The sequence below is a fragment of the Pipistrellus hanaki genome, assembly GCF_964339955.1.
Source record: "Pipistrellus hanaki genome assembly, chromosome: 3".
In the NCBI taxonomy this organism is placed as follows: domain Eukaryota; kingdom Metazoa; phylum Chordata; class Mammalia; order Chiroptera; family Vespertilionidae; genus Pipistrellus; species Pipistrellus hanaki.
The window spans coordinates 182914794-182938185 of record NC_140505.1 but is presented as its reverse complement, the minus strand read 5'-3'; the positions used below and the strand labels follow the sequence as shown (position 1 = coordinate 182938185).

The window sequence follows — 23392 nt, the reverse complement described above, 5'->3', positions numbered from 1 at the left end:
CGGTCCTGCCGGTCTCTTTTCCCTCTGCCTGGGTTTTGCTTTAACCTCTCTGTTGCAGAGATGCAGAGCACTCAGAGAGCCTATTTCTATCAACGCTTTCCCATTCTCCACCTAGAACCAGGTGACTGGCCACCCGCAGTGGCGGCCCTTGTGTGTGGTGCATCCAGGGCTGTGGCAAGTGCTTCTGCTGCGTCATCCTGCCCATTGGCGCTCCTGCCTGCCTGCCCCGCCCTGGTCCACCCGGCCTTGTGGGAAGGCTCCCCCCAACGCAGGCCCCTGGTAGAGAACCAGCCAAATCAGGAGACCTCACGTTACAGACTTAAAGGACAAAACGTTAAAAAACCCGTATGCTCCTCAGAGCTCCACTTGGCTGGCGTTGGAAGGTGGCGTCTTACTGCTTGAACCGCTGCAGGGGTCTCAGCATGAGGTGGAGGTGTGAGCTGCCTGTGCATGTGCCTCTGACATAAAACCGCATCTGTGTGTTCCTTCTCCCAGCACTCTAGAGCCCCGCACCTGCCTTCAGGGGGCAGCACAGGCCCACAGAAAGCCAGTTATGTGGACATGTTTGATCTTCCTCGGGGCAAGCTGAGTGGCCCTGGGTTAGAAGGTCAAAAATGCCTTCCATTTTATTATTATTTTTAAAATATATATATTTTATTGATTTTCCACAGAGAGGAAGGGAGATGGGTAGAGAGCTAGGAACGTTGATGAGAGAGAAACGTTGACCAGCTGCCTCTTGCACACCCCCTACCGGGGATGTGCCTGCAACCAATGTACATGCCCTTGACCGGAATTGAACCTGGGACTTTTCAGTCCACAGACCGATGCTCTATCCACTGAGCCAAACTGGTTTCGGCAATGACTCCCATTTTAATTGGTTCATCAGGTTCATCCTCACTCCTGGCTTCTGTCTTGAGTTTCTGTCCTCCTTGCTTGTCTTCACATAAGTAATCGAGATCCAGCCATAAAGGGATAGGGAACAGGCTGTCACAGAATTCTTAACCATTGCATCTTGCAGCGGAAGGCTTCTGGTTTAACATTGGCTCTGGCTTAACTCTGACCTCAGGTCGCTGGCTGCTTTGGGTTCATCTGTTGTTTTGTTTATGCCGTGGAGGAAGCAGTTCGTTTCATTGCTTCTGCGCATGCGTCACTGTGACGAGGGCAACTCAGAGATCTGGGGCAGATGATAAAGACCCTTGAGCTTGGAGACAGAGCAAGTCACAGAGTGTGAGGAAACTTGAGTGGAACGGGCTCAGTTGGTTGTAGTTCTGTGGAGGACTCCACTTCTGATACCACCACACAGCTCTCAGTCCCGGGCTTAGAGAGCGCTGCCTGGGCGATCCTAGATGGCGGACCACGAGTGCTGTAGACAATGGTACATAGCTCTGGTGCCCCCTCCCCCCGCCTCCTACAGTGTTTCCCCGAAAATAAGACATCCTCCGAAAATAAGACCTAGCGCATGGAAAGATAAGACATCCCCTGAAAATAAGACCTAGCGCAACTTTGGGAGAAAAAGTTAATATAAGACACTGTCTTATTTTTGGGGAAACAGGGTAGGCCTGTGCTCAGGTAAAGGGCAATGGAATTCAGGGTATTGATTTTTGTTTTACCAACCACAGGACTATAAGGTCCTATAAGACATGTTTTCACACCACCCAGAGCCAGGGAGAGATAGCTAGGCTCACTGTTCCAAACACATTGCGAGCTTTATTGTGTCTGTGGGAGAGCTGCTGAGTGGGCTGAGGATAGGTTTTGTGGACAGAGCTTATGGCTGCAGCCAGGAGAGACCCTTCCCCCTTTCCTGCTTCCTGCTCATGAGGTCAAGTGTGCTCATCGTTGGGGGTGACTGTGGACTGAGCAGAAAGGCTCCTGCTGTTCTGTAGCCTCACGTCTTTTTCTGTCCAGACGTCTGTCTCTTTCCCGCCCTGCGGGGACCGCCGGGTACTCACGTGCTTTTGCGTGGTCTCTGCAGTGGACCGCATCATCGGCCTGGACCAGGTGGCCGGCATGTCGGAGACGGCGCTGCCCGGGGCCTTCAAGACGCGGAAGGGCATGTTCCGCACCGTGGGGCAGCTCTACAAGGAGCAGCTGGCCAAGCTGATGGCCACGCTGCGCAACACCAACCCCAACTTCGTCCGCTGCATCATCCCCAACCACGAGAAGAAGGTGAGGGCGTCCGGCCCTGGTCTGTCTCCCCAGCAGCAGTGGTTCCTCCCCCACAGCACATGGAGTGCCCTTGGGGAACCGTGGTGAAGCCCATCGGTGGGCTGGCTTGGGGCTCCCCAGAGGGTGGCTGCATTTGAAGTTGCATTGCCACCTGGTGGCGCTGTCTCGTAGCCTGTCCAGGACTTGCATCATGTAACTCAGCATCAAAGCCCATGGACTCTGCAGCCGTGTCAAATTCGGTGCCTGCCCCCCCATGGCGGGCACTGGCCCAAAAGGCTGCCATAGAAACACTGTGGCACATGGGCCCTGGTCCCCTCTACTGGGCCTCAGGGATAAATTTGGCTACAGACACCAAGCTCCTAGACCCGGAGGCTGGGGGGTGCTGGTGGGGGGAGCATGGTTCAGATGAAAGCCGTAAGATTGGATGAGCTAGATTACCTCTGGAGGGAAGAAACCATCATGCTTCCCTAAGGCTAGAAAGCCAGATTGTGAACCAGGAAGGGCTTCTGGGTCTCCCATGAATGCTTGTGTTCTTGGGTGTCCCTCAGGGGGAGGAAAAAAAAAGCCCATGGACTGCTAGGACTCCTGAGGCTTTGGTCCTATTGAGTTGGAGGGGACCCTTACCCATCTCCGTCAGTTCCGAGGCACAACAGCAAGACCAAACGCATGTGTTTTCTCTAGTCTGGCAAACTGGACCCCCACCTGGTGCTGGACCAGCTGCGCTGCAACGGGGTTCTCGAGGGCATTCGGATCTGCCGCCAGGGCTTCCCCAACCGGGTGGTCTTCCAGGAGTTCCGGCAGAGGTGAGCGGGGCCTCCAGCAAGGGAGCCTCTTCTTCGGCCACTGAGCGCTGAGGTCAGGCCAGCTCCTCACACGCTCCTTCTCTGCTCCGCCCTCTACATGGAAAAGGATTTCCCTGCTTTTCTCACGGAAGTATCTTGTTGGCTTTCATGCCTAGCGACTGCGGGGCCTGGCACTGTTTGCCCCAGTTAGAGGCAATTTACAGAGGTCAGCCAGAGACTTGGGCATTAAAGGGCAAGAAAGTCACAAAACACTGCAGCTTCTCGTCATGTGTGCAGAGAGGGGTGTTAATGACTCTGTCCTTTTGGCCTAGTGACTGTGTTTAGTGACAGTTGCTATCACAACGTAGCCCTCTATTTCTTGGACCATCCCGTGTATTGGCAGTGCCCCCAGCATCTCGGGAAGAGATGAGTGGCCTTCTGGGGTTATAGACGTGGATACCGGGCAATTATCAACCAGTAAGCCCAACCTGAAGCTCACCCTTGAGTGAGTTAAACAGTCCACTGAGGGTTTTTATTCACTTGCCGGGAAACGTCAAGGCTTCCTGTGCCATTCTGCCTAAGAAAGGGGCAGGGTGGGGTTCTCCAGGTGTCTTCTTTCCTCAAAACGTGGAAGGAACTCGATGTCTGCAACACTGTCGGGTGGCCCTCTCTCACGGATATTCCAGACCACGTGCATTGAACGAGGGATGAATGACCCGGCTTCTCTTCTCTTCCTTAGATACGAAATCCTGACGCCCAATTCCATCCCTAAGGGCTTCATGGATGGGAAGCAGGCGTGTGTGCTCATGGTGAGTGGAGCTCCCTCTGCTTGGAAGGATCTTTGGCTGGTGTGCGCCACATGGCCAGTGCCCATCTCATGGGGGGAGGGGGAGTAGCGCGGAGTGGGGGATGCCCTGTGGGTCAGGTGACGCCCATGCTCTATTGGCCATCCAATGCACCAGGCCCCTTCTGCCAGGCTCCTTCTCCATCCTCTTCTCTAATTCCCACAGCTATACTGTGGGGAAGGTATTTACTCTGTCATTGGCTCCTTTTGTGTTTTAAAGAAAGCATCCCCGTCTATAGCTTAGGAGATGTGAGCTCGTAGAGGGGAAGGCCCAGGGTCACCTTCTATTGAGCCTGGGCCTGGCCTGTTCTGGAGTGTGTGCTCCTCTCCGTGACTGCGATGATGGTGCTTGGTTGCAGGGGGCAGCCTGGGCTTTTGAAGTGCATGACTGTAGTATGCAGAGGCGGGGGGAGGAGGAAGAGAGGACTTCACATTCCCTTTAAAGCTGAGGCTCTGTGTTTTCCTCAAGTCTGACTTGCAACCCTGCCCCGTGCTGGAACCCACCTGCCCCTCTTCCTAGCACCCCCCCGAGCCCCAGGATAAGCAGAGAAGCAGAAACTCCAGGACTGACCCTATCTTACCCCTCCCCCTCCACACACACACACACACACACACACACACACACACACACTCCCCACCCGAGGCAGGCTCTCAGTGTTGGCTGACTGAGGGCTCTGGGTGGCGCGTACATGGCCTGTTCTCTCCTGTTAGATCAAAGCCTTGGAGCTGGACAGCAACCTGTACCGCATCGGCCAGAGCAAGGTGTTCTTCCGGGCCGGCGTGCTGGCCCACCTGGAGGAGGAGAGGGACCTGAAGATCACTGACGTCATCATCGGGTTCCAGGCCTGCTGCAGGGGCTACCTGGCCAGAAAGTGAGTTCCAGAGACACCAGCCTCCCCTCGCCTGCCCTGCACTCGGGCCTTCGAACCCTCCTGGTGCAGAGGGCCCCTTAGGAAGCTGTGGCCTGGGAGCCCTAATGCCAGTCAGGTGTTTGCCTAAGGGAGGCCAGGTGGCGCTCCCTGATCCCCGGCTTCCTGGGTTTCCGCCTGATGTTTAAAGTGACCGGGTTGACAGGTGGTGAGTGTGCTTGGATTTGCCTGCCCGGAAGGCTCCCGCTCACTGGTATTTCTTGCTGTGTCCCTCGTGTGGGGATGACACCTGGAGCCTGGCTGTCCCCAGAGCACCCCGAGTTCCCAGGGGAGGGGAGGAGGCTGCCCTTGGGGCTCACCTGCTGCAGGACATTGGTCTCCTGAGCCCAGGGCTATAGTTCGCAGCCTAAGCTCCAAGCGCTGGGAGCCAGAGCCTTCACTCATCCAGAAGCCCTGCTAGTGGCCATCTTAAGGGCGGAAGCTGAAGTCTGTAATCGACTGAATGGCCAGCGATCACGCTTGGCTTGGATCTGCAGTTAGTACACAAGGTTCTTCCACCTCGTGAAGGAGGGTGGGCCTGTGATCCAGGCCCTTGCTACCCTCTGCAAGGTCACCCATAGGACTCCACCCCAAGGCCAGCCTCTTCCTCTGCCTTTCTGTCCTGAGGTGCCCAGGCAGGGTCAGCCCTCCGGAGAAGCTTCTGGGAGCAAGGTCAGGACTGACAGGTTAGAGGTCTGAGGTACTGACTGTGCCGCTCGCCCACAGGGCCTTTGCCAAGCGGCAGCAGCAGCTGACGGCCATGAAGGTCCTGCAGAGGAACTGCGCCGCCTACCTCAAGCTGCGGAACTGGCAGTGGTGGCGGCTCTTCACCAAGGTGGGTCCTGGACGGGCCTCCCGTTGGGGCTCTTGCCCTGAGGGCACTTTGCCTTTGCCTCCCTGTGCCTGGCAGCGTGACTCCTGGGTGGCCCTGCCCGTGGGGTCCAGGGGCATGTGAGCGGTGGTGTTTGTCCGGTGTGGATGGCCATGGCCTGCTGGCAGGCTGGCCTAGAGTGGCTCACACAGCAGCTTCCAAGATGGAAGGCCCACCTGCCACGGCCACACGTGTCTTGGGCACTGCCCTCCACCAAATTGATTTCCAGAAAGATTGCCCCCATGTGTACCCACAGCGTGCCTAGTTACCCCTCACATTTCTGTGGGTGAGGGGGAAGCCTCATGGCTGTTGTCCGGACAGTCGCCTTAAGCTGAGCGTGTCTGTCTCCATCGCCTCTCCCAGGTCAAGCCGCTGCTGCAGGTGAGCCGCCAGGAAGAGGAGATGATGGCCAAGGAGGAGGAGCTGGTGAAGGTCCGGGAGAAGCAGCTGGCTGCGGAGAACAGGCTCACGGAGATGGAGACCCTGCAGTCCCAGGTGAGTGTCTGTGGACCGGCCCAAACCGTGCAGCCGGTCGCAGTGCTGCCACCTGCTGGCCCTCTGCGGGCGAGGCATATTCAAGGAGATGTTTCACTAGGAAATGGCTAATCTCTGTAGACTTCATTCAGGGCTATGTGATGTAGGGAGTCTGCCCAATGGGGTGGAAAGCTCATGAGTGTTGGGTTTGAGGCCCAGCTCCAGCACTTGAGCCTGTTTCCTAGGGATCTTACCTTGGTGTGCAGCCCCTGTCGTAGCAGTAAAGGATGGAGAACATGATAGTTAGACAGTGGCTGGGAACTTACCACTTCCAAGATGGAAACTGCTCTTGTCAGCATGGTCCTCTCTCCGGAAGGCCGAGCTAGGGAACATCTGTCCCGGAGTGGCTTGAGCAGGCTGAAGGAACTCACATTCTACACGTGTCATTTGCAGCTCATGGCAGAGAAGATGCAGCTGCAGGAGCAGCTGCAGGCGGAAACGGAGCTGTGTGCCGAAGCCGAGGAGCTCCGGGCCCGCCTGACGGCCAAGAAGCAGGAGTTGGAGGAGATTTGCCATGACCTTGAGGCCAGGGTGGAGGAGGAGGAGGAGCGCTGCCAGCACCTGCAGGCAGAGAAGAAGAAAATGCAGCAAAACATCCAGGTAACCCAGCTCCGCCCCCTCTGGACACCGGACACGGGGAGGAGGGGACCGGGTGCTGTGAGGAGCAGTGAGTGGGAACTGGAGAGAACACAAAATGGAAGTGCCTTCGTGGGCCCATCTGCCCCCTTTTGTCTTTGTGGGACAGTCTTTGAGGGGCTTTCTCTTCGGGCAGTTGTTTCTCAAACGTGTGTCTTGGCTTTCCACGTGCCGCCCAGCTGAGCACAAAGCCAGTTTTATTTCCCGCAGTGCCGGCTGCTCTGAGGAGCGGAGGGCGACCCGCTCTGCTCTCTGCCACGTCCTCATGGTTGGGAGCTTGCTAATGGGAGCACCTCAGAACAAGCGACCTCATGACTGGACTGGGCTTCTTGTCTGCACGCCCCAGTCTTCACTGTGTGACCCCACATGTGGGTGGGCCACGTCTGAGCCACCCACACTGGGCTTGTGTGGCCCATCTCCTCATGTCCCTGGGCTTTGTGACAGGAGCTAGAGGAGCAGCTGGAGGAGGAGGAGAGCGCCCGCCAGAAGCTGCAGCTGGAGAAGGTTACCACGGAGGCCAAACTGAAGAAGCTGGAGGAAGACCAGATCATCCTGGAAGACCAGAACTGCAAGCTGGCCAAGGTGAGGCCTCGTGTGGGACGTGGGCTGTGGAGGGCGGGCCTGCCCAGGCCACGGCCGAGCCTCCTGGCTGCTGTCTGCAGCACCGTGGCTTCTGCTCAGGAGAGATTCTTCCTGTGCCCCTCCTGGGTGTCCCCTGGCCTCCGGGTGCCAGGGTCACGTTGAAGGGATGTCCCAAGGGACAGGCTTGGCATTTCTCCTCAGTAAGCTCCTGAGATCCTTGGCCAGCTTGCACACTGCCAAACCTCACACCCTCACACACTGCACACCCTCACACACACTGCACACCCTCACACACTGTACCTCCTCACACACACTGCTCCTCCTCACACACTGCACACCCTCACATACACTGCACACCCTCACACACTGCATACCCTCACACACACTGCACACCCTCACACACACTGCACACCCTCACACACACTGCACACCCTCACACACTGCACACCCTCACACACACTGCACACCCTCACACACACTGCACACCCTCACACACACTGCACACCCTCACACACACTGCACACCCTCACATGCACTGCACACCCTCACATACTGCACCTCCTCACACACTGCACCCCTAACCCCACAGGAGAAGAAGCTGTTGGAAGACAGAATAGCCGAGTTCACCACCAACCTCACAGAAGAGGAGGAGAAATCGAAGAGCCTGGCTAAGCTTAAGAACAAACACGAGGCCATGATCACTGACCTGGAAGGTAAGAGGGTGATGGGCAGAGCTGTCTGACTCAGGAACCCGAGGCATCCACTACTCAGGGCCAGGCTGGGCGTCACTGCCAGGAGTGGGAGCGCCCGGCTGGTGTCACCCGCACTCCATGTGGGTGAGGCACAGGGTCCACAGCAGCCAGCTGCTGCCCTCAAGACATAGGGTCCAGCGTCTGGTCCCGATGGGACTCTGGGCTGGCAGGCACCGGTGCTGTGTGGGGGGAGGGGGCTACCCCTAAGTAAAGCGCGTTCAGGGTAAAGCCCTGGCGTTTCCATGGTGCTCCGTGGGTTTCACCAGCTTTGGAGTCTTCCCAAGAGGTTCTAGGTAGACCTGCCCCTCTACTTCCTGGTTCCTCCACCCCTCCCCAGCCCGCCGCTGCCTGGCTGTCATCTTGTACCCATCACTTACCTCCCAGGGGGCACAGTGAAAGGGCATTTGTGAAATTAAAGGGTCTAGTGCTGTGGACAAGCTGTGTGTACTGTAAAATGCTAGGCCGATATCGCAGGGTCCTTGCTTGTCTTGGGACAGAGTGACAGATCGTGTCCTGGTCTCCCTGGGCCCTGGGTCTGTGGTGAGGAGACCTGCAGACCCGTGGCTGTCTGTGGACCGCTTGCTCCTCCCCTTAAGAGAGTGGACATGGGTGATAGGGGAAACCAGGGAACTCTGAGCTTGGCCAGGAACCACCATGCCCTCTGCGGAGACACAGGGCAGTGGTGTGTCCAGGGCAGCGGTGGGGGTGGGGAGGGTTAGACAGACACAGGACCTGGCAGCTCATGGTGATGTTCTCCTTCATCCGGGAGTTGGTCTGGGTGTCTGTGTATTGTGACCCTTCAACCCTCATGTGTGTTTTATAATGTGCAGAATTTACGTAAGAATTAAAAATAGCCCAGCCGGCAGTGGCTCAGTGCTAAGGTGTTGACCTATGAACCAGGGGTCACGGTTTGATTCCCAATCAGGGAACATGCCTAGGTTCTGGCTTGATCCCCCATGTGAGGCGTGCAGGAGGCAGCCAATCAATGATTCTCTCTCATCATTGATGTTTCTATCTCTCTCCCCCTTTCCCTTCCTCTCTGAAATCAATAAAAATATGTTTAAAAAATAATTAAAAAGCAAGATACCAAGGTCTCTGGCCACTAAGGACTTTGTCGGCTTCTCCCCGTTCTTCCTTCTCAGAGCGCCTCCGAAGAGAGGAGAAGCAGCGTCAGGAGCTGGAGAAGACCCGCCGGAAGCTGGAGGGGGACTCCACGGACCTCAGCGACCAGATCGCTGAGCTCCAGGCTCAGATCGCCGAGCTCAAGATGCAGCTGGCCAAGAAAGAGGAGGAGGTCCAGGCTGCCCTGGCCAGGTGAGCCGGAGCGTCAGCCCACTAGGGCGTCAGAGCCAGCCCTTCCTGCGGCTGCCCGCTGTGGGCTTTGGTGCCTCAGTGAGCTGGGACACTTGCTCTGCTGTTGTCTTGGAAACCGGTTCACAGCAAAACATTTCCTGTCATTTGTTTGTTTGTAATTCCCAAAAAGTCATCCACAATATCACCAAACCATTGGCTCTAGGCATGCTTTTTTAAAAAATAGACTATTTCTTAGAGTAGTTTTAGACACATAGCAAAATTGAACCAGCAGTATAGAGAATTTTTATAACCTCCACCACTACCACAACATACACACACACAGTCTTCTCCCACAATCAGCATCCTACACCAGAGTGGTATACAGTAGGTCTTCGGGTTACGTTGGAGATCCGTTTCTACAGCGTGATGGAACTCAATTTTCGCCGTAAGTCGGAACCCACCTACATAAGCACCTACGTCACTCACGTGGAGCACATACACAGCAGTAATCAAGTGAAACAGTAAAAAAAAAAATTTAAAGAAAGATAACAATTCCTGACCTTTACTTGTGGTAAATACAGTAAATAATAAAAAATATAAAGCACATGTGTACATATGTTGAAATGATGGATTTTTTTTTCTTGTTATAAATAATTGGGAAATGGCGACGCAACCACGAAATGCCATGTCAAGTCAGATGTAACCTGAGGACTGTCTATGTATATATTTGTTACAGTTGATGAACCTACATTGATACGTCATTATCACCTAGAATCTGGCACATTTGTATTTTTATTTTGTTGCAGTCTTTATGGACTGTAGTGATTTATTTCTCTTTATTGGTTTATTTAATATTTGAGCTTCTCTATATGTTGAAAGCACTGGAATTCAGTTTGGCAAATGAAATGATTTCTCTGAGTTTCCCCGTGCTGAAAGTGGCACTGCCCTTACCTTTGGCTCAGTGTGCCTCAGGCACTGTTTGTGCTGAGTGAGCGAAGGGCTAGGACTCAAGTGGCTTTGGCTGCTCTTCTCTGAAGCCTTATCTGCAAACTCTGCTCCTCAGAGGTGAACTGGCCTCACGTTGACGTTGGTTTCTTTGGCAGAGTGGAGGAAGAAGCCACGCAGAAGAACATGGCCCTGAAGAAGATCCGTGAGCTGGAATCTCAGATCTCCGAGCTGCAGGAGGACCTGGAGTCTGAGCGTGCTTCTCGGAACAAAGCTGAGAAGCAGAAGCGGGACCTTGGGGAAGAGCTGGAGGCTCTGAAGACAGAGTTGGAGGACACCCTGGATTCTACGGCTGCCCAGCAGGAGCTCAGGTATGCCATGGGGCGGACTGGCCAAGCCACAGATGGGAAAGGAGGCTGAGGCCTGGAAGGGGTGGGTCCCAGGCCTGTGAATACACACAGAGCGTGTGTGAATACACAACGTGTGTGAATACACGCAGAGTTGGTGTGAATACACAAAGAGCATGGAAGCTGTAGGATCCTCAGTACCTTCTCTCTACCAAAGCCCTATTCAAGAACCTGGCTTGAAGTGTGGGTGAGACGGGCTGGGCTTTAAGGCTGAAGGGTATGGAAGCCTCTGCAGTGCCTACGCCTGCAGAGGATGGCAGCTGGGGTGGGAGGTCCAGGGCACTGGCTGGCACCCGGGGCAGCCCCGCTCCAGGCTCCCTGGCCTCCATTCTGAGGGCATTTCTCTCCAGGTCCAAGCGTGAGCAGGAAGTGAATATCCTGAAGAAGACCCTCGAGGATGAGGCCAAGACCCACGAGGCCCAGATCCAGGAGATGCGGCAGAAGCACTCACAGGCCGTGGAGGAGCTGGCCGAGCAGCTGGAGCAGACAAAGCGGGTATGTGGGCTTCCCCCAGGGATGTGACTTCACCTGGGGGGGTCTGACACCTTTCAAGGGCGGGTCCTCCTGGAGTCTGGCTGCTTCTCCGGGCCAGTCCTGTAGGACGAACAGCTCCCCAGCTAGACTGCCGGGGTCAGGGGTCAGAGTTGAGCTCCAGCCCTCAGCAGCTGTGTGACTTCAGCAGATAGTTACCCCATGTCTCAATTTCCCCCTCTGTAAAAGAGGTAATGATAGGTCTGTCAGTTGGAGTTAATGACACATGAAGCACTTAGGTAGCATTAAAGCACTTAGGGGCTCAGTACATTGTTCAAATACAGTTACTATTATTTTGTTCAACAACTGCCAGACGAGAAAGCTCCCAGGAATTGGAGCAACCTTAAACGGAGTTCCACAACCTTAAAAGGATCCCTTTGCTGAAGTCTGGGTCCTCTCTAGACACCTCCTAGCTGGAGTCTTCTGGGGAAAACCCTGGGATGTTCATCCCAGCTGGTTTCTCTGCCAGGCAGCTGGTGGCCTTAACAGTTCTTTAACAGGACAAGTCCTGCCTCCTGTGGCTCCCAGCTCCCAGCCACTCTCAGTGGCAGCTCACACAGTCAGAACTCTTCTGTGAGCAACCTATAAATTGTTTCCTATAAAATATTTTAAAACATTTTAGAGCCCTTGCCTGTGTGGCTCCATGATTAGAGCATCGGCCCATGTGCCAAAGGGTCGTGGGTTTGATTTCCCATCAGGAGCATGCAAGTTTGTTCCTCAGCCCTGCATGTACCCTGTCCAGGAGACAATTCATGTGTCTCTCTCACATGGATGTTTCTCTCTCTCTCTGTTTCTTCCTCTCTCTCTCTCTCAAAAAAAAAAAAAAAAAAAAAAAAAAAAAAAAATATATATATATATATATATATATATATATATATATCTCCATCCTCCGGTGAGCATTAACAACAACCACAAAAATTTAGAAACAAGTCTTGTCCATCTGTCTCCCTTCAACTCCCACCCAGCTATGCGCAGATTGAAGCCTTTCTTGGACCTTTAGCTGTTTACCCAGCATTCCTCTGCATTCACGGTTTACCCTTGCACTTGCCCAGGACCCATGGCCAGCGTGGTGCAGACTAGAATGGGATTGTCATATTTGTTCTGTAAACTCCACTTTATTCTTTGGAAGAACATCACATCATTATTTAGAACATCAAATCTGAAAGAGGCTTTGCTGGATATCTAGCTGTGAACAGTTATAATTTCCTTCATTCTGTAATATCATCATTAACGCCATCATATCAGCAGTGACAACGTCTTACACTTTACCATTCCCTCTCCCCTGAGGGAGGCTGGGCAGGGGTGGATTAGAGGTGGAGCAGGTGAGGCCTCACAGATGAGGACACGTGCTGGTGTCACGCCCGGGTGTCATGTGTGGGTGTCACACACTGGTGTCATGCACCGGCTGAGTGATGAGTACTGATCAAGTGCGAGCCTTGAGTCCGGGGTGCTGGCAAGAGGCCACCTCCCAAACGTACCCAACATCATTTTTTTTGGCAGAGGCAGCGGTTCTCCCAATGGTACTAGAAAGACCAGCCTCATAACAGGCCGCCGAGGATGATGCCCCTCTCACACCTTTGCTTCCTTCCCTGCCAGGTGAAAGCCAACCTTGAGAAGGCCAAGCAGACCCTGGAGAATGAGCGAGGGGAGCTGGCCAACGAGGTGAAGGCCCTGCTGCAGGGCAAAGGGGACTCCGAGCACAAGCGGAAGAAAGTGGAGGCCCAGCTGCAGGAGCTGCAGGTGAAGTTCAACGACGGAGAGCGCGTGCGCACGGAGCTGGCCGACAAGGTCACCAAGCTGCAGGTGAGGACTCTACCGGGACCCGGGCCTGGGCCGTGGTCCCTTCGGCAGCTCCTCGCCTGGGGCCCAGTTCCCCAGGCTCCTGCTCTTTTTCTTGCCTCACACTGGCTCCTCGGCGAGGCTTCTGGTTCAGCTTAGCCTGGAAGCACGGAGGTGGGGCAGGCCTGGTCAGACTCATGCCTTTGTCTTCACCGTCCCTGCAGGTTGAGCTGGACAACGTGACGGGTCTCCTCACCCAGTCTGACAGCAAGTCCAGCAAGCTCACCAAGGACTTCTCCACCCTGGAGTCCCAGCTGCAGGACACACAGGTGAGGGTGGCAGCCGGTCTCTGCAGCTGGGCCTTTCCCAGGAGGAGGCAGTGCATCCCCTGCACACCTCTGGGTCCTGGCTCCCCAGCAGGGTCTCCCTGATCAGAGGGACCAGCTGCTCCCCCTCCAGGGGTGTGGGATTGCGAGGCTCTGACGCTGCCCCTCCCGGCCCCGCGCCCCTCTTGTCCCCGTGTAGGAGCTCCTGCAGGAGGAGAACCGGCAGAAGCTGAGCCTGAGCACCAAGCTGAAGCAGGTGGAAGATGAGAAGAACTCCCTGAAGGAGCAGCTGGAGGAGGAGGAAGAGGCCAAGCGGAACATGGAGAAGCAGATGGCCACCCTCCAGGCCCAGGTTCGGTGCTAGCTCCCCCGCAAGAGGCCCATGCTGGGGAGGCATGGCCCTGTCTGCTGGTCCATCCAGGCTGCCAGTGCTGGGTGCCCTTCCGCAGGGAGCTCCTGCCCTCTCCAGCCCAGGGCCCTTAGCCCAGGTGCCCAGGGCCCTTAGCCCAGGTGCCCAGGTAGAATTCAGGGACCCGTGAACCCGGAGGGAGGAGGCTGGACACCTTGGTTTTCACCAGTCTCTAGTGGACATCTCGCGTTTTCATCCTTATGCCAGTGGACAGCCAGCCATGGCGGTCACAGTGCTGTGGCCTTGCTCACTAGAACCAGTCCCATGTCCAGGCCACGGCGGGGCTTCGGGCACGTCACTGTGCTCCTGGCATTTCCAGAGGCTGCTGCTCAATGTGCTAATAAAGAAGCACTTGGGTCACAACTAGTTTTTAAATATCTGAGCACCACCACATTCCTGTACTGGCATTCTTGACAGTCCTGTGCATTCTGTGTGTATCAGGACGTCATAACGAGGAGTTTGTAGTCTGCTCTAGACGGTCAGAGGACCCACCCAAACTCCATCAGGAGCCCTGTTCTAGATCCTGTCTGGGACTTCAATGTGCTGGGTCGGGAGGCCTGCCCTGAGCTCAGAATGGGTGCACTGTCCGCTCCACAGTCTGGGGGAGGAGTGGCCAGCACGTGCACGTGATGGCAGCTCTGTGTCCAGGTGCAAGGAGGAGGCTGTGGGACGGTGCCTGGGTCCTCCTGGCTCCCGCACACCAATTCCCCAGAGGGTACTGGCCCAGTGACGAGGATGCTTGCCTTGGGTGAGCCCTTGTAAGGGGTAGGTCACAGTGGAGAGGCCCTGCAAAGCTGGCCTGAGTGCCACTCCATGTCCTAGGTAGACACTCTCTGCAGAAACTCGGCTTCTCTTACCCAGTGGAAGAGGGAGCTCCATAATTGGGGGGCTCTCTGGCCTCCATTCCGTGAGGTAGCAGGCCAGTCCCAGCTGTCTTGGGCACAGGTGCGTGACCTGAACAGGTGCCCTCTTGGGTGTCTCCTTACTCCTTGCTCCTGCCCAGGTGACCGACATGAGGAAGAAGATGGAGGATGGTGTGGGGTGCCTGGAGACTGCCGAGGAAGCCAAGAGGAAGCTGCAGAAGGACCTGGAGGGGCTGAGCCAGCGCTACGAGGAGAAGGTGGCCGCCTACGACAAGCTGGAGAAGACCAAGACACGGCTGCAGCAGGAGCTGGACGACCTGCTCGTGGACCTGGACCACCAGCGGCAGAGCGTGTCCAACCTGGAGAAGAAGCAGAAGAAGTTTGACCAGGTGTGTGCCGTCCGCATGCTCCCATTTCCTTCCTTCTGTAAACACCGGGGCTTCGGGCCTTGGCCGCGGACACCGAGGGAGCCTGGGATCCCATCACTAGCAGCAGTGTGGGCTTCCCACTTGTTGAGGGGCCTGGTGAGAAAGGGTTCGGCCCTAGTCGGGTTGGGTCAGTGGCTAGAGTGGCTAGTGCAGGCTCAGCCCCCATCGGGGCGTGTGCGAAGGCAACCAGTTGATGTGTCTCTCCCACATTGATGTTTCTCTCTGCATGTTTCTCCTTCTTCCTCACACTCTTTCTAAAAATCAGTGGAAAAAATATCCTCAGGTGAGAATTAACAACAAAAATGGAAGTGCTCGGAGCAGGGCATCTTCATTTGATAGACTCAGGAGTGACTTTTCCGCTTTCTGGTTTCTTATGTTTTTCACGCCTTCTATCATATAATGAACCGATTTTTTGGTGCATGTGTTCATGCCTCTTCCTCATTGCACAGGACCTGAGGCAGCACATAGAGGGCAGACCGTGGGCTGGGATAGAAAATGGGAGAAATCAGGGCTCAGCTCCCGGCCCCGTGCGCTCGGCCAGGCTGCTTCCTGTCCAGCGTCTCTGGCTGCTTTGCTGCTATCAGCACAAAGTCAGGTGGTGGCTGCATACACACAGCCTGCAAAGTCTAAAGCACTTACTCACTGGCCTTTAAGAAACAGGTGCATGGAATAAATGAGGGGCGGGACCAAGGGAATGGGAGGTGGGAAAATAAGGCTCAGCAAGGGTAGGCCCACACTGAGAATGGGCACCAGGGGGATTTAAACTCACGTCCTTGGGCGAGGCCGCAGCAGCCGGAGTCACACCCATCAGGTCGTTCAGGAGAACAGAGCCCTTCCAGGTCTGAGCGGCCATGTTTCCTGTGGTTTTTATGGAGGGAGCTGTGGGACAAAGAACCATTAGTGAGTGATAAAACGAGAGACCTAAATCCTGGTGGCAGAGGCGATCTCTGCCCTCATCGGTTACACACTGACAGTGCCTGTCACTGTGGGAACCAGCTGGGTTGCCCAGGCAGCAGTTTGTGCTTGTTCTTCCCAGTGCCCCTCCCTGGCCAGCACTGGACATTCAGCCACAGTCTGCACGTGCTACCGGCCTGGGTCCACAGGTTCTGAGCTCTTTCTAGGAGCCGTTGCTCGAGTCTCATGGCCATATCTTTCCCAGCTCCTGGCGGAGGAGAAGACTGTCTCTGCCAAGTATGCGGAGGAGCGTGACAGGGCAGAGGCAGAGGCCCGAGAGAAGGAGACCAAGGCGCTGTCGCTGGCCCGGGCCCTGGAGGAGGCCATGGAGCAGAAGGCAGAGCTGGAGCGGGTCAACAAGCAGTTCCGCACGGAGATGGAGGACCTCATGAGCTCCAAGGACGACGTGGGCAAGAGTGTGAGTACCAGGAGGGGCTGCGTGGGGCAGCACGGAGGGTTAGCGTGGGAGTGGACACTGAGCCCTCGGGGACCCCTTGTCCCTCTGGTCCTGACTCGGGTCCCCTCGGTGGCAGGTCCACGAGCTGGAGAAGTCTAAGCGGGCCCTGGAGCAGCAGGTGGAGGAGATGAAGACCCAGCTGGAGGAGCTGGAGGATGAGCTTCAGGCCACTGAGGACGCCAAGCTGCGGCTGGAGGTGAACTTGCAGGCCATGAAGGCTCAGTTCGAGCGGGACCTGCAGGGCCGGGACGAGCAGAGCGAGGAGAAGAAGAAGCAGCTGGTCAGACAGGTGCGTATGGCGCTCCTCCTCCAGGGTCAGGGCCCTCTCGGCCTCTGGGCAGAGGTGGGAATGGAATCCCCCACCCTGCCAGGTTTCCAGCAGATGCCCCCTCTCCTCCCTCTACCTGATGGAGGAAGGCTCCCTGGCCATGTCTTCCAGTCCTCTGTCCTGGGAAGTGGGGGAATCCCTGAGCATATCAGGGTTTTTTCTGTTAGTAATTCTCCTTGGCTCCTGAGCCCCATGGAGCCACAGAGCTAGGCCAAACCCACCTGGGCTCAGAGCTGGAGTCGGGTCTGTGTGTGGGTCCTGCCTCCTGAGCTGCGGGCATCTCCCCCAGGTGCGGGAGATGGAGGCAGAGCTGGAGGACGAGCGGAAGCAGCGCTCACTGGCAGTGGCCGCGCGGAAGAAGCTGGAGCTGGACCTGAAGGACCTGGAGGCCCACATCGACTCGGCCAACAAGAACCGCGACGAGGCCATCAAACAGCTGCGGAAGCTGCAGGTGAGGTCAGGCCCGACCACAGCAGACCTGGCCGCAGGCTGTGGTGCTGGGTGAGCGTGGGGCCGGGAGTCTAGTGGGGTGGCCAGTGAATGGGGATGATTGCCGCCTTCCCCCTGTCCGAGGAAGGTCTTGGTGTCCTCAGCCCGTCACACAGACGGAGACTCAGGCCCAGCGACTGAGTGGGAACAAACAGTCTGAAAGCTACTTGACCAAGATCTTTAGGATTAAAACAGACGGCAGGAGGTCGGGATAACCTGGCAGAGTAGCAGGTGTCAGCGTGGGGGTGGGGGTGAGGGGAATGGTGCCGGAGCGCAGGATTCAAGCCAACAGGGAGTTGTAAGAAAGTGAAACATGAGCCACATCGTAGATCCTGATGGCCAATGAGTATAAAAGGGTGTCAGGTAAAGGAGCATTTTGTCTTTGGTTACTGTTTTACCCTTTTAGTTAAGCTTGTTCCTTGTGGTGTCAAGGAAAAGGGCAGCCACAAGGTCCTGTTGGTGGTTGTCCCTTGGAGTGGGTGAGAGGAGGGATGTGGGGTGGGCAGGACATGAGTGGCCATTGGGGTCGGGGTGGAGGTACCAAGCTCTCCTCCCCCCACAGGCCCAGATGAAGGACTACATGCGCGAGCTGGATGACACGCGGGCCTCCCGCGAGGAGATCCTGGCGCAGGCCAAGGAGAACGAGAAGAAGCTGAAGAGCATGGAGGCCGAGATGATTCAGCTGCAGGAGGTGATCTGGGCCAAAGGGTCAATCAGAGTTTCTGCCCTCTGGACAGCAGGTGGCAGTGCAGGGCTGAAGATAAGCTAGGGCAGTGGTTGGCAAACTCAGTCAACAGAGCCAAATAACAGTACAATTGAAACTTCTTCTTCTTCTTTTTTTTAAAAAAATATATTTTATTGATTTTTTACTGAGAGGAAGGGAGAGAGATAGAGAGCTAGAAACGTCGATGAGAGAGAAATGTCAACCAGCTGCCTCCTGCACAACCCCCACCGGGGATGTGCTCTCAACCAAAGTACATGCCCTTGACCGGAATCGAACCCGGGACCCTTCAATCCGCAGGCTGACGCTCTACCACTGAGCCAAACCGGTTTTGGCTGAAACTTCTTTTGAGAGCCAAATTTTTTTAAACTTAAACTATATAGGTAGGTGCATTGTTGTTAACTTAATTAGGGTACTCCTAAGCTGTCCTTTGCTAAAGCTCAAGAGGCCAAAGAGCCGCATGTGGCTTACAAGCCGCAGTTTGCCGACCACTGATCTAGGAGCACTCCAGGATTTAGTTGGGGTGGGTCTTGATGAAAGAATTCCCTGCAGGATTTCAGTTTGTAACCTCCACCTCCCGCTGTGAATGGCCTCCTGGCCAAGAGAGGTTCCTCCCAGAGGCTTGTGTGCTGAGTGTCCCCTTGTCTATCACACATGAGGCATATGGATGCTCAGGATCAATCGTCAGGCTTCTGCAGTGGGGGCCAGACATCCAGGCAGGTCCTCGTCCGCTCTTGCTAATGGACTGTGCTCTCCTGCCTGGGCCTGGGTGGGATCCTTCCCTCCATGGTCACATGAGGGCCTTTGTCCATGGCCCCTCACCCTGGGGGTCAAGCCCTTCTCCTCCACCTGGCTTTCAGAGACCTCACACCCAGGTCCTAACTCACGTCTCTAGCTCGTCCCTCCTGATGTCTGGTCTACCCGGGATGAAGAGTGACCAGCATGCCCCGTTAGGCCACAACGGTTTCTTATTTTTCGCTACATCCCTGGCTCCAGGCCTAGTTCCGAGCACTTAGATTGGGCGAGGGGGTGGGGGGGACACACGCACACACACACACACACACACACACACACACACACGACAAGGACGGGACTTTATAAACCTGTGGTGCCTAATCTGTGACCTCTGACCTCAGAGGGGCTCATGGGGAAGGACCTCCTGGAGTATGCAGGCCCAGAAGGGGCTTAGAGGGGGCGCCAGGGTCTTGGGGAGGATGGCACTGCAGAGGACCAGGAAGGGAAGGGTGGCCTTTCAGGGCAGCAGGCTGCCAGCGGGTCACACTCTGGGTTCTTGTGGCAGGAACTGGCAGCTGCAGAGCGTGCCAAGCGCCAGGCCCAGCAGGAGCGGGATGAGCTGGCCGATGAGATTGCCAACAGCAGCGGCAAAGGGTGAGTGAGCCACTGTGTAAAGGTGGGTGTTGTGGGGGGTATGCCCCCTCCGGGACTGGCCCCTTCTCACACCTCTGGCCTCCCCAGAGCCCTGGCGTTGGAGGAGAAGCGGCGCCTGGAGGCTCGCATCGCCCAGCTGGAGGAGGAGCTGGAGGAGGAGCAGGGCAACACGGAGCTGGTGAACGACAGGCTGAAGAAGGCCAACCTGCAGGTGGGCAGGGCACCGCACCGTGCTTGGGCTGTGGGTCCTGAGCGCCACCTCTGCCAAGCCAGCAGCTTCCTGATTGCTTAGGGGAGCGTGTCCTGGCCCCTCTTAAATTTGGGCGACCTGGTGTTATAAAGGGGTCTGTGGGGTTTGTCCCCAGCAGGGTCCCCAGCCTTCCTCCGCTCACGAGCCCTTCTTCCCACAGATCGATCAGATCAACACAGACCTGAACCTCGAGCGCAGCCACGCCCAGAAGAACGAGAACGCCAGGCAGCAGTTGGAGCGCCAGAACAAGGAGCTCAAAGTCAAGCTGCAGGAGATGGAAGGCACCGTCAAGTCCAAGTACAAGGCCTCCATCACTGCCCTGGAGGCCAAGATCGCGCAGCTGGAGGAGCAGCTGGACAACGAGACGAAGTAGGTCTCCCTCTCCCGTCACCTGAGCAAGCTTCAGGCCCCATGGGTGTAGTCAGGAACCAGCTTCCTGTCCCTGCGGCTCCCCTCCCCATCCTGACGGGCTCTCCTCCGTTTTCCTGGGGCCTGTAGAGCTTGGGGAGCCCGTGGCCCCCCTCTGAAGTTGAGGGTTTGGGGGACTGTCTGGTAAGCTGCCTCAGACAGAGGTAGGAGTTCACAACAACCACCTGGGCACAGTCTGGGCTCAGCAAGACAGAGACTTTTTGGGAGGTAATCGGGGTCCCACTGCCTCCCCTCCCCCCCAATCTCAATTTTCCCTTTCCTAGGGCCACATATGCTCTGAGATGTGTCCCTTTTCTTCTCAGAGCCCCATTTTCCCCATCTGTGAAATGGGGCCAATTAACGTGGCTCCCAGAATAGCCAGAGCTCGCAGTGGGGTGTCCAGTAAAGAGGGGCTGCCCTAGCATCAAGGCCTTCCTGGGGGGAAGTAGCGGTGAGGCCGGGAGTGGGTGGTCCAGCCTGCAGTGCGTGGGCCGGACCCTCCGAAGGAGGGTGTCCCCCTGAGCCGCACCGTCTGTGTCTGGCAGGGAGCGCCAGGCGGCATGCAAGCAGGTGCGTCGGGCCGAGAAGAAGCTGAAGGACGTGCTGCTGCAGGTGGATGATGAGCGCAGGAACGCCGAGCAGTTCAAGGACCAGGTGTGTTGTGGGCAGAGCGGGGGGCTGGCCAGGGGCCGTACAGGCCACCCTCTCCGGGACGCCTAATCATGGCCACTGGCCACACATCCCCACAGGCCGACAAGGCGTCCACCCGCCTGAAGCAGCTCAAGCGGCAGCTGGAGGAGGCCGAGGAGGAGGCCCAGCGGGCCAACGCCTCCCGCAGGAAACTGCAGCGCGAGCTGGAGGACGCCACCGAGACCGCGGACGCCATGAACCGGGAGGTCAGCTCCCTCAAGAACAAGCTCAGGTGAGCCCTCGGCCGCCCCCTCCCGGTATTTCTGCTTTCGAAGTTGTCTGTCCTCGACGGCAGGGAGCATTGTCCTGGAGGCCGAGAAAGTGGCCTCAGGGCCGCTGCCCCGGTTCTTCTCGCCCTCTGGGCTCAGGCCCAGCCTTGTGGGTGGACTTAAATTCTAGGTCACTTACTCCATCCCATCTGCAAAGTCTGCTCCTGTGGCTGCTCCCAACCCGATGCCCAGGGTCCCCTGCTGGGCCTTTGAACTAGAAGGGGCGAGGCAGCTGCCCGTCCGGCCCACACTCGGTGCTGCAAGTGCCTGCTGAACACAGCTGCTGCCCTCTCACCGCACCTGCGGGACAGAGGGCCTCTCCTCGTCGCTGCCTGCTGTTCATAGCTTTTCCACGCATGCAGTTCACAAGAGCAGGCCTCTGTCAGCTTGACTACTGCTTCTTACACGTGGTGGGAGGCAGGTGCCGGGCTTCCCGCTCTGTGTCCCTGCATTTCTCCGTCTCCGTTTGTCCTCCGTTTGAGGACAGGGAGGCATGCTGCCGAAGGCCACTCCATCTGTTCTAGTGCCGTTCCCTTTGTCATCCGCCCTGAGGTCCTGGTGTGTTTGCTTCCACCTGCTCCCCAAGAGCCCGCCTGGCCTGTATTGCTTCTCTTGTGGGATGTTAGGCGCTCATTTGCCTCTAGGGGTCACCGTGGTGTGTGAGCTGGGTTGGGCCACCCTGGCTGGCCCTCTGACCCTCTGCCTCTGCCTGCAGGCGTGGGGACCTGCCATTTGTCGTGCCCCGCCGAATGGCTCGGAAAGGCCCTGGCGAGTGCTCGGACGACGAGGTGGACGGCAAAGCCGACGGGGCAGAGGCCAAAGCTGCCGAATAACCTCTCTGCCTCAGAAGGACAGACAGACAGACCGAACGACCAACAGATGACTCCGCCTCCCCTTTCTAGCCCCCGCAGCACCCCCTCACCTCCTCGGGACTGCTGTGACCGTGACCCCAGCCCCTGTCACCAGGCCAGGGGACCTCAGGCCTGTGCCTCCCCCCGCCCCCCAGGCCTGTGAGGGCCTCTGGCTTCTCTGCTGCAGCCCTCCCCTCGCCTGCCCTCGCCTCCCCACCCTCCCTCCCACCCCGAGAACCTGATACCAAAGAGTCAGGGCCCTGGGCCCCTGGCTGGGGACAGAGTGGCCAGCAGGGTCTTCGGCCTCCTCTTGCCAAAAAGCGCAAGGTGGTGAGGCCAGAAGGGCGGCCACCGGGGACGGGCAAGAGAGTTTTCTACGAATCTATTTTTCTTCAGACTAAGAAGTTTTGATAGCTCAGCACCCCAGAAGAATCGTCACCTTACCCCCTCTGCCACCAGCTCTTCCCTACCCTCTTCTTTGCTGTTGGCAATCACACGCGGTGACCTCACACCCTCTGCCCCGCCAGGCCCCTCCCGTGGGCTCTGGGTGGTGCGGCCAGAGCAGGCCCAGGGCGCCACCTCTGTGCAGGGCACAGAGTGCTGGGGGGAGGGGGGCGTTCCTCCCCACCCCCACTGGGTAGCGCACTGTCCCCTTCCTGATTCTAGAACGTCTCAAGTGCAATGATGACCCCTTCCCCTCCTCTGCGGAGGGCAGCCTGCCCTGCCACAGCCAGGCTGGGACCCGCAGACAGGGCTCAGGGGCAAGCCGGAAGGGCCAGCAGTGGCTTCTCCCAACACTCTTGGGGACCAAATATATTTAATGGTTAAGGGACTTGTCCCAGATCTGACAGCCAGGGCATCTGATGGGGTCAGTGACCCTCCCACACGACCTTGACCTACGCCAGGACTGGGCCCGGGGGTCGTTTATCAGCAACATTGACTCAGTAGCGTTGAAAAAGCCACCATCTGCACAGATGTTTTTGGAAGGAGAAAAAGAAAAGGTTTTCTTCCCCCTTGTAACAAATGGTAAACCCCCGTCTTCGTCACTGCCTTCCTTTGGAGCCTGTTTAGGAGAGGAGCGTGTCCTACACTGGTCTGCACTGGTTGCTGATTTCCCTGTATTCCTAACTGTTATGTATATGCTGCATTTAGACTTCCTTATGGCAAAGAAGGTTTTTTTTTTTAAAAGAAACAAACTCCACAAATCATGAAGCTGTGTAAAAGCTACATACGCCTCCAAAGCTCTGAATTCAGGTCCCAGTTGCTGTCACAAAGGAGTGAATGGAATTGCACCCACCCTTTTTCTAGAGTTAAAGTGCCTTAGCATGTGCTGCAGCTGTCACCACTACAGGAAGCTGGTTTCCAGAGGTTTCCACTGAGCGTCACAATAAAGAGTCCATGTGCTATGAGCCTGTGTCCGTGTGTCTGTGCGCACGAGGGCTGGAGGCGCTGTGCTGTGCTTGTGCAGCGAGCACCTGCATGGTGCATCCTGGAAGCTGCCAGCAGGGCAGCGTGCTGGGCACGGGCCAG

At 56.6% G+C, this 23392-nt stretch overlaps 1 protein-coding gene across 1 annotated transcript in view; it reads left to right on the top strand.

The window, feature by feature from the left end:
• Window positions 1-23271, top strand: part of MYH9 (myosin heavy chain 9) — an 89800-nt gene extending 66529 nt beyond the window's left edge. The window contains exons 16-41 of the mRNA XM_084876761.1: window positions 1973-2166; window positions 2848-2969; window positions 3688-3757; window positions 4504-4664; window positions 5427-5535; window positions 5935-6066; window positions 6499-6705; window positions 7186-7323; window positions 7913-8036; window positions 9218-9389; window positions 10472-10684; window positions 11071-11215; window positions 12848-13054; window positions 13255-13359; window positions 13556-13708; window positions 14769-15017; window positions 16216-16428; window positions 16544-16756; window positions 17085-17246; window positions 17847-17975; window positions 19306-19394; window positions 19482-19605; window positions 19805-20013; window positions 20598-20706; window positions 20802-20974; window positions 21727-23271. Of these exons, the coding sequence (XP_084732887.1) occupies window positions 1973-2166; window positions 2848-2969; window positions 3688-3757; window positions 4504-4664; window positions 5427-5535; window positions 5935-6066; window positions 6499-6705; window positions 7186-7323; window positions 7913-8036; window positions 9218-9389; window positions 10472-10684; window positions 11071-11215; window positions 12848-13054; window positions 13255-13359; window positions 13556-13708; window positions 14769-15017; window positions 16216-16428; window positions 16544-16756; window positions 17085-17246; window positions 17847-17975; window positions 19306-19394; window positions 19482-19605; window positions 19805-20013; window positions 20598-20706; window positions 20802-20974; window positions 21727-21844 (4040 nt within the window). The 3' untranslated portion in view covers window positions 21845-23271. The remainder of the gene's footprint in view (window positions 1-1972; window positions 2167-2847; window positions 2970-3687; window positions 3758-4503; window positions 4665-5426; window positions 5536-5934; window positions 6067-6498; window positions 6706-7185; window positions 7324-7912; window positions 8037-9217; window positions 9390-10471; window positions 10685-11070; window positions 11216-12847; window positions 13055-13254; window positions 13360-13555; window positions 13709-14768; window positions 15018-16215; window positions 16429-16543; window positions 16757-17084; window positions 17247-17846; window positions 17976-19305; window positions 19395-19481; window positions 19606-19804; window positions 20014-20597; window positions 20707-20801; window positions 20975-21726) is intronic.
• The last annotated feature ends 121 nt before the right edge of the window (window positions 23272-23392 follow it).